Source organism: Prionailurus bengalensis, chromosome D4, assembly GCF_016509475.1.
Source record: "Prionailurus bengalensis isolate Pbe53 chromosome D4, Fcat_Pben_1.1_paternal_pri, whole genome shotgun sequence".
Taxonomy (NCBI): Eukaryota; Metazoa; Chordata; class Mammalia; order Carnivora; family Felidae; genus Prionailurus; species Prionailurus bengalensis.
Genome location: NC_057359.1, coordinates 431,238 through 441,430, shown reverse-complemented (window position 1 = coordinate 441,430; position 10,193 = coordinate 431,238). Strand labels below are relative to the sequence as shown.

The 10,193-nt window shown below is 46.6% G+C and overlaps 1 protein-coding gene and 1 non-coding gene across 4 annotated transcripts in view; both read left to right on the top strand.

The window, feature by feature from the left end:
* Nucleotides 1–2,161: 2,161 nt before the first annotated feature.
* Nucleotides 2,162–10,193, top strand: part of IARS1 (isoleucyl-tRNA synthetase 1) — a 68,672-nt gene continuing 60,640 nt past the window's right edge. The window contains exons 1-4 of one of the 3 annotated variants that reach the window (XM_043565765.1): nucleotides 2,162–2,291; nucleotides 8,454–8,579; nucleotides 9,259–9,415; nucleotides 9,664–9,783. In XM_043565765.1, the coding sequence (XP_043421700.1) occupies nucleotides 8,461–8,579; nucleotides 9,259–9,415; nucleotides 9,664–9,783 (396 nt within the window). In that variant the 5' untranslated portion in view covers nucleotides 2,162–2,291; nucleotides 8,454–8,460. Of the gene's footprint in view, nucleotides 2,292–3,495; nucleotides 3,614–8,453; nucleotides 8,580–9,258; nucleotides 9,416–9,663; nucleotides 9,784–10,193 lie in introns of those variants that run through there. The other 2 variants (XM_043565766.1, XM_043565767.1) reach the window with 2 other exon arrangements.
* LOC122475525 lies at nucleotides 5,965–6,096 on the top strand. The gene has a single exon (XR_006295220.1). It is a non-coding gene; the product is annotated as a small nucleolar RNA SNORA84 (small nucleolar RNA).

The window sequence follows — 10,193 nt, the reverse complement described above, 5'->3', positions numbered from 1 at the left end:
TTTCTGACACTTCAGACCTGATGGAGAATAGAAAAACCACCACGCAGCAGGATAAATAATCTAAATGTCACCTTCTCTTGATGCAGATTACATTTATACTTTCTCACTGCTACATAACAAGCCATCCCAGTAAAATTTATTTTGCTCACAAATTAGCAATTGGGTCAGGACTCTGTGGGGACTGCTCATCTCTACTCCGTGTAGTGTCACTGGGATGGCTCAGCTGGGACCAGAGGATCCACTTCCAAGATGGCCCCACTCACTCAGTGCCTGTCCCTGGGCCTCCTCACAGCATGGCATCGAGATTTCAGAAGCAGATGCTGCCAGTCTCTTACAGCATAGTCCAGAAACTGGATCAGTCATTTCCACTATATTCTACAGGTCAAACATACACAGAGCCCAGATAGAACCAAAGAGACGGAATGTAGACCATCGCCCCTCAGTGGAAGAAGTGTCAAAGAATTTGGCCATACTTAAATGTGTCACACCCTCCATCTTCAAAGCAGACAAATAAGTGACATCAAGTAGCCTTACCTACCCCTAATTCCTGCTCCCAAGATACAAACACCAGCAACAATTTTACGTGTCCTGATACTTACCTCCGTATCTCCAACGTGCTGATGCTATTATTTCTTGGTTTTCAGTGTTAGACACGACGCATTGACTTCTGCTCTAACAAGTGAGGACTCAACTCTGATCCAAGTAGTGTAATTTGTTTTTCTACAATCTTTTTTTCTACTTGTTCAACTTCTTTGTACTTGAACTAGGAAGACTAAGACTTTCAGTCTTATACCTTCCAACAGTACCATAAGATGTTTTCTCAATCCAAGATTTAAATAATCAAACCTGTCACCCCACCTTTTTTCCTGGACACATTTATCTGGAAGCCTTCTTTCTGGCTCTAATCTGGACAGACAAGGTAGCAACTTGGCACATGCAAAACACAGGTTCCAAATACTTGTAGTTAATAAGCTGAGGAAACACCTTACTGGAGTAACCGCAGTTACTGACTGGAGTTAACCCTTTCAGCAAGGAAATTAAACCCCCTTACTCTAGTCCATGACACTTTTAGATGATAAGTAGACTACTAAATAAATGTTTACACAAACTATCAAAATGTTCTTAAACTTACCATGCTTTCTATACAGTCTCAGCCAGATCTTTTTTTTTTTTTTTCCTTTTGTCCTAATGGATACAATAAGCAGTTACATACAGAATTAGTCTGAATTTGTAAGGCCTAAAATTCCCTTCACAGCCTCTGGTGCCAAAGCCTGCTGTCTGCTGCCCTTTGCGTGGCTCCACACTCCCTTTGGTTTTTAACCAGCGGATCCAGAACGTGCCAGGCAGACCCACAGCAGTGATAATACATTATAAGTGAGCAGATGACAAAGCAAGTAAGCTTTGTTTTCATTACAGGAAACGTTAACACAGTACTAACTTTAAAGCGGGTTACCAGGCATTTCCACCCTTGTTTTGCGACCTGTTTCCCTGTGCCCGTTTAGCACAACTTCTGCACTGAAGCCAGGACTCTGGAAAAGGCGCACGCAGGGGCGGGCTCCTTGAGGTCCCCCTGACCGCCGACACCTCAGCCGCTCCCAGATACGACCTGGGCAGGCAGGAATCCGGGTACCCGGAGGCGTCAGCGTCGGGCCCAGGGTAAATGCACACCCCGGGCCCCGCATCCAGTGTACGTGTCAGCGAGCCTGGCGTGGGGCCCGGGACTGCAGTCTCGCCAGCCCCGGGGTGACCTGGCGCGGGTGTCCAAGACACGGACTCCTGCGGCGGTCACCCTCCACGACACTGGCTCCCGCGGGGGTCCCCAGCGACAAGGCCCCAAGGCGGAATTCCCGAGGCCGCCGTCACCGCGCCCGAATTGCGAGTGGGGAAATGCACAGGCGTCCCGCGCACAGCCAGCTGAACCCTGACAAGCGGGCACACCCGTGTAAGACGCGCGGTCACCAGGCACAACATCAGTCCCCCCTCGCTGCCCCCTGTCCCCACCCCGGGCCCCACCATCAGGGTGCAATCACCACAGTGGCCCAAGGGGCTGGAGGCTTCCATTGTGCGGGGTCGCGCAGCCGCCTTCCCAGCGCGCACGCCGCGCACGCCCGAGTGGGCGTGGTCGGGGCCCGCGCGGCCAATCGGCGTCCTACTTGTTAGTGGGTGTCGGGCGGCGCGCGCTAATTGGCCGGTGTAGACCGGCGCTGTCAGAGCGTTGCATCACCTCTGGACGCCGGGCTGCGGCGTGGACGCGGCTCTTTCCGTGGCGCGCCTGCTCGCGGGCCCTTCAGGTACCCCCGCCCTGCCCGCAGGGTCGCCCCAGGTTACCCCGCCCTACCTGCGGGTTTGCCCAGGGTACCGTCGTCCTGCCCGCGGGGTCGCTCCACGTACCGCCCTCTGCCCGTGGGATCGACCCTGGTTACCTTCCCATTCGCACCCCTCCCCCGCCCATCCTGCTTGTGGGGTCGCCCCAGGTATCCCCGTCTTACCCACGGGGTCGCCCCGAGTACCCTCGCTCTACCTTGCGGGGTCGCCCCAGGTACCCCTGTCCTGCCTGCGGGGTCGCCTCAGGGTACGCCTCCCCGCCGTCATCCCCTGCGGGGTCACCCCGGCTTATTCGTCTCTCTCCCCTGCCCACCGGCCTGCCCGCGGGGTCGCCCGGGTGCCCCCGCCTCGCCTGCTGGCCCCGTGGGGTGGTTGCGAGAAGTTGGTGTGGTAGTCGGCTAGGGAAATTCGGGGGGTGGGCGAGACGACTCGAGGAGCGGGGCGTTCGGAGGCACCGATCTAGTCGTAGGCCCGCGGGGAGGAGAGTTTGCTGCCAGGGCCCTGGGGCTCGAGGGGAGTAAGCACGGCGTCCCGCAGTCTGGTAGTGCCCGGTGCCCCTGGGAGCGGGGAGAGGAAGGCCGTTTTCCGCGGGGTCTGTAGCGGCGAGAAGGGGAGCGTGAGGAGCTGCGGTGGGTTTGCAGCCCTGAGGGTGAGCAGGAGCCGGAGGGGAGCGAGTCCGGAGTGTACGGTACAGTCCGAAAGTGCGTGCTCCTTCGGGGGGTGGGTCCCTGCGGTTCCTGCGTGAGGGACAGGTGCGAGGGGACCGGCCTCCAGTCTGAGGAGTTCGTGGTTCGCTTCTCGAAGGAAGTGGTGCTGGAACCGAGTCCGGAGGGAACTGGGTTTTTATTAGGGGATGGGGGTGAGGGCTGGTTTTAGCCTTCAGGTTTTGCAGGAGGGTGAGGAGGGATGAAACCGGAGGCAGAGTCACTGAGGATTTCTAGTAGCGTCTTAAGTTTTGCAAAGTATCGGTAAAATGGCGGACAGCATGTTCTCTGTGTAAGTGATTGAAGAGTGGAGCACAGGGAAGCGAAGGGAGCCGATAGAGTGACGCCGGCTGGCAGGGACGGTGGGATGGGATTTGCGGGCAGGAAGTAATAGTAGCTCACAAAGCGGACGTGTGATACCCGGTATTCCGGTGGGTGTTAAGTTAGCGTTGTGCGGTTTGTGACCTGTACTTTACAGGTGACACGCTGGAGGTGTGAGGTCGAGTCACTTTTCTCGTAGCTCGCAAACCCAGCGGTGGCGCCACGACTGTCGTCGCGTGCAGGAGGGCCGACTGAAAAGGCAGGTGGGTGGAGACTGAGGATGCGGACCGCGTGATTGCTTCAGACGGACGGGTTGGAGCGCGTCCCACGTGCGAGGTCACGGGAACAGGGTCGGGGAGATGGGTCTGCAGGTGGCACGTGTGTGGGAACGGGGACCGGGAGACGCGTCTACAGGCGGCACATGCGTGGGAACGGGGTGGGGGGGGGGGTCGGTGAGCGCCTTCGAGAGGAAAGCACATTACTTAGTAAGCGGCGCTGGAGGCTGCGGGCAGGGTAGCAGGAAAGCCGTGTCCGGGAGGCTCTGTGTAAAAGGGAAAGTCAGGAGGAGAGGTGGCATTTCGGGGGAAGGTGGCCTGCACTGCCCCCTTGAAAAGTCTGCACGGAATACGGGGGGGGGGGGGGGGGGGAGAGGGGGGGAGGAGTCATTGGATTTAAGGTTAATACGAAAGTGGTATTTTCAGAGCTTCTTCCTTAGGAAGGTGGTTATGTCAGGTGCAGTGTTTATTTTTCTCTTTATTTTCAACGTTTTTGTGATAAAGTTAATACACACCCAAAAGGTGGGAGGAAGTAATAAATAAGAAAAGTGTTCTTTCATGCCTTCCCCCTCCTAACCCTGCTCCTCCTCGATGGTGGCTGTAGGCTAGTTTGGTGGGCAGCCTTCTAAATTCAAATACAGAGTTACTTCCACATAGACTTTATTTACATGTGTGTATTTTTAAGTCTCTTGAAAATGCTGATGTACATAGTATAAATTACTAGAATGGTGATTTGCTTTGTTTCTCAACATTTGGCAGTATTTGGTATGTTATGATTACTTTCTTGAATGTTTATTTTTGAGAGAGAGAGAGAGGAGGAGGAGGGGCGGAGAGAGGGGGAACAGAGGATCTGAAGCCGCGAGCCTGATGGGGGACCCGAACTCAAAAACTGTGACATCCTGACTTGAGCCAAAGTCAGATGCTCAAGTGACTGAGACCCGGGGGTGCCCCAAAATATGATTATTTTTAACGCCTGCTTGGTAGTGATGTACCATAATTCAGTCACTTAATTACTCATGGGTATTTAAATTGTTTTCAGGGATTTATGGGAACAGTGCTTCAGTTGATATTTTTGTACATATTTTGTACATTTGTGTAAGTATATCTGGGGTATGCGTTAATAGGATATGACCAAACTGAGAAAGGGCCAGAGTTAGACACACCTCTGGGATTAAATTTGACTTTAGTAACATACTGTGAAGACCTGGGAGGACAGAAAAAAGAACAGAAATAGACTTAGAGGTCTGATTCACAGAACTTTGGTGGCCAGTTGGATGTGGAGATTATCTGGTCCTATCAAGTGGGGGACTTAGAAATTTCAGGTAGTGATGGGAATGCACGCTGGTGCAGCCACTCTGGAAAACAGTATGGAGGCTCCTCAAAAAGCTAAAAATAGAACTACCCTACCACCCAGGAATTGCACTACTAGGCATTTACCCACGGGATACAGGTGTGCTGTTTCGAAGGGACACGTGCACCCCATGTTTATAGCAGCACTATCGACAATAGCCAAAGTATGGAAAGAGCCCAAATGTCCATCGATGGATGAATGGATAAAGAAGATATGCTATATATATATATATATATATATACATACATACACACACATATACACACACACACACACTGGAGTATTACTCGGCAGTCAAAAAGACTGAAGTCTTGCCATTTGCAACTACGTGGATGGAACTGGAGGGTATTATGCTAAGTGAAATTAGTCAGAGAAAGACAAAAACCATATGACTTCACTCACATGAGGACTTTAAGAGACAAAACAGATGAACAGAAGGGAAGGGAAACAAAAATAATATAAAAACAGAGAGGGGGACAAAACAGAAGAGACTCATAAATATGGAGAACAAACTGAGGGTTACTGGGGGGGTTGTGGGAGGGGGGATGGGCTAAATGGGTCAGGGGCACTAAGGAATCTACCCCTGAAATCATTGTTGCACTATATGCTAACTAATCTGGATGTAAATTTTAAAAAATAAAAAATAAAATTAAAAAATATTCAGGTAGTGGGAGGGAACAGTGGGACTACTCGTGCATTCGAATTAAAGACTGGAGCAGGCGTGGCAAGGAAGAGCATGATGTTTATTTAAACAAAAATATTTTTGTGTGCATTTCTAAGATCTATTGAAGTAAACATCAGTAAAGGTCAAGGAGGGTATATAGACGTTTCTGAACAGGAAGTTGCCACTAAAGAGGTCTGAGAGAGTCTGGAATACAGAAGATTGGAGGGCAAGGGTTTTATGGTCAGAGAGAGGAAGAGGATATTCCTTCCCTTAGCATGACCTGGTGATGAATCTCCCCTCCTCTTTCTGCTCCCCACACCCCAGGCCCTGTGGTTACTGGATGCTGTTTGCAGGTACAGCTCTCCAGTGGATGTGAGGGGCCACAGCAATCCTGTGATTTATGCATGGGGGCTGTTTCTCCTCAGCAGCCACCATAGCCCGGTCACTGATACATGGCTCTTCGTGGCTAACCAGCGCCATTACCTTGAGTCGAAGCTCCCAAGAAAGTTTTATAAAAGTTAGGAGCATTTTCACAGGAAGCTTAAATATTATTTTCTCAAAAAAATAAAATAAGAAACTTCAGATAGATATTCCTGAATAATGGTTAAAACAGTTCAAGAGTAGTGACTCAAACTTTGATGTGCAGGTTAATCCCCTGGGATCTTGTTAAAATGCAAGTTCCGACTCCTCCCACCAAGGTGGGGCTGGCAAGTCTGCCCTATTCAGCTCCCATAGATGCTGTTGATTATAGAAGCAGCCTTGAGGAGCATTAGAAGTGACAGAAATTAATGTGTTGGCTAGACATCTGTTAATCTTCAAATGTAACCCCTTAAGTTTCAGTTGGCCTCTAATAAGGTAGTCCTGAACCAGCAGGACCCCTAATAAATCAAGAAGTGCACAAACACCCTTTCTATCCATGAAAAAGGCCAGACTTGTAACAAGATCCAAAGATCCAAACTGCCATCCAACTTTGATTTAATACCGTTTAATGGCACACCTCGTCAGAAATGGATGTTGGGATTCATTAAATGGCCCACCTGTTCTTTCCTTATTTTTTTCCTATATAAAATTCAAACACAGCATTGCATCTCAAAAATAAATGAGGGACACCTGGGTGGCACAGTCACTTAAGCGTCCCGCTCTTGATTTTGGCTCAGGTCATGATGTGATGGTCCCCAAGCCCCGCATCAGTCTCTGATGGTTGGGATTCTCTCTCTCCCCCTCTGTCCCTCCCCCACATGCACTCACTCTCAAAATAAATAAATATTTTTTAAAAATAAATGGGGGCACCTGGGTGGCTCAGTTGGTTAAGTGTCTGACTCTTGATCTCAGCTCAGGTCAGCATCTCATGGTTTGAGTTCAAGCCCCGAGTAGTGCAGAGCCTGCTTGGGATTCTCTGTCTCCCTTTCTCTCTGCACGCTCTCTCTCACTCACTCTCACTCTCACTCTCACTCTCACTCTCACTCTCTCTCACTCTCACTCTCTCTCACTCACACAGTAAATAACATTTTTAAACATTTTAAAAGCGTGCTTTAGCAACTAACATGAAGAATATAAAAAGACAACCCCCAGGGTGAAGAAAATATTTGCAGATTCTATAATAAGGGACTTGTATCTAAAATATATAAAGAACTCTTAGAGCTCAACAATTAAAAGAACTCATCTTAAATATTGGACAAAGGATGAATGGAAATTTCTCCAAATAAGATACAAATATTGCCCATAAGCACATGAAAATGTGCTCAACTAATCATTAGGGAAATGCAAATCAAACCCATAATGAGATACTACTTCATATCCATTAGGATTTCCTATAATCCAAAAATGGACAATAAGGAGTGAGGATGTAGAAAACCTGGAATACTTATTCACTCCTGGGAGAACATAAAATGAGGCAGCAGCTTTAGAAAACTTTTTGGTAGTTTCCCAGAAGTTAAACACAGTTACCATATGATCCAGCAGTTCTACTACTGGATATATTTACCCAAGAGAACTGAAAACATATGCCCACATGATAACTTACAGATGAATGTTCATAGCAGGATTGCTCATATTAGCCAAAAATTGGAAACATCCCTAATGTCCATGAATTAATGAATGGATAAACTGTGACATATCGATACAATGAAATATTTACTCAGCCATCAAAAGTAATGAAGTTTGAAGATGTGTTACAGCATGGATGAACTTTGAAAACAATTCTCAGGGGGTGCCTGGGTGGCTCAGTTGGTTAAGCGTCCGACTTTGGCTCAGGTCTTTATCTCGCGGTCCGTGGGTTCAAGCCCTGTGTCAGGCTCTGTGCTGACAGTTCAGAGCCTGGAGCCTGTTTTGGGTGCTGTGTCTCCCTCTCTCTCTGACCCTCCTCCATTCATGCTCTGCCTCTGTCTCAAAAATAAATAAACATTAAAAAAAAAAAAAAAACCACAATTCTCAGAAGCCAGACACATGATTCCATTTATATGAAATGTCCTGAATAGGAAAACTCATAGGACAGGAAGCAGGTTAATGGTTGCCAAGGGGCTGAGAAGGAGGGAATGAAGAGTGACTACTAACGTCTACAGGTTTTTGCAAGGGGCGGGTGGTAATGAAGTTGTTCTGGAATTAGACATGCTGATGGTTGCACAACCTGTGAATATGCTACAGACCACTGAATTGTATACTTTAAAAGGGTGAACTTTAATTTTAGAAAGCTATAATGTTTTTTTAAGTGTCATGTAGTGTGATGAATAGTAATATGTGTATACATTTTAATATATGCTACTCTTATTCCTGGAATTCTCTGTTGAGAAAAAAAATTTTAATTTCTCTTGCAGCAACAAAATGGTTCAGCAAGTTCCAGAAAACATCAATTTTCCTGCTGAAGAAGAAAAAATCTTGCAGTTCTGGTCCGAATTTAATTGTTTTCAGGAATGCTTAAAGCAGTCAAAACACAAGCCAAAGTATGTGAATTTCTTTGGTAGAGTCCTTAAGAGTAGTCATTTTTTTAGACTGAGTTCCATGAAAGCAGAAACTCTTCATTCATCTTTGTGTTCCAGTCTCCTAGCTCTGTATATAGTGGGTGCTTTCAGCAGCAAGTACACAGTGAGTGGATGAGTTTTTAAATATCAGGGTAGATTCCGTTTCTTTAAGAGGTTTTCTAAATAGAGTTTATGTGTCACCCTCTTCCTTTCCACTTTTCTCATTATTACCACCTTCATTTAAACACTTAGTCTTAGCTTCCTGTTGGAGTATTTCCTGCCTCTAGTCCCCATTCACCTGAAAACCAGTCCTTTCTTTACTGTTTTCATCGTCTATCTACTGTATTCAAAAACTTTATGCGATAGATGTTGCCCTGTTTTACTGCTGAGGTAAATCAGGATCGGGATGAATGACTTGCCTTATGTCATGGCTAATAAATGAAGTGTGGATAGTCTGATGGAGGTCACTCAGCTCCATCGTAACTAGTTTTTATGAAGGCAGGACTTGCAGTAAATCTCTAACCATGTATGTCTGTGAATTTTCTGGTCTTGCTGCTTTTCTTCTCCCTGAGGATTCTATTGTGATAGGACCTATCTATAAAAAAATGTCCTAAATTTTTGCTGTCTTAAAGTAACAATACATTTTTATTACCTCTGTTAGATTTACGTTCTATGATGGGCCTCCTTTTGCAACTGGACTGCCTCACTATGGACATATACTTGCAGGGACAATTAAAGATATAGTTACCAGATATGCTCACCAGAGTGGGTTTCACGTTGACAGAAGGTTTGGATGGGATTGTCACGGCTTACCTGTGGTATGTTTGAGTCACCAGCCTTATAATGTTCTGATTTTTTAATAAGCATTGGATTTCATCATATAATATGTTCAAGTATGATGAATTTTTCCTATAACGTACTTTGTTTCTACAGTGCCATTTGTAGTTCATCTTCTCTGTAGATTTTTGAGACTTAGTATTTTTTAAAACTGTTTTATGTTCTACAGTTGCTGACTTGAATCTGTTTCATAGGCAGGGATGTTAATAATCTTGTCACAAATTTTCAGGAATATGAAATTGATAAGACACTGGGGATCAGAGGACCAGAGGATGTAGCCAAAATGGGGATCGTAGAGTATAACAATCAGTGCCGAGCAATTGTGATGAGATATTCCACTGAGTGGAAGGTATGTTGGGTTGTTTTCAGTAGAATGAACAAAAACTTTAATTTTTAAATGGGAGTTAATACGGTTTATGCTCCTTTTGTGCTTTTTATGAGATGCGTCCAAAAGTATGGCCATCTGTGTGAGGTTGTGACATAAGAAGGTTGATCGTTCTCTCCAAAGAAGTATTTAGCTTCCACGTACAAGCCTATTAAGCTGTCAGCCTAAACTGAGCCCTCTTTTTTCTGGTTTCTGGGTGCTCGATTGGTCTTCATATTTAATCTCCTACCTGCTCACTGTGTATGACAGGAATTGGGCTGTCCTAGTGCATAGATTAACTTGAATGTTGCAGTAAAAAAATTCAGATGTTAAAAACAATGCAAATTTGGACTCATTGTTATATTAATTTGACTGCCATCCTACCATTGCTTCTG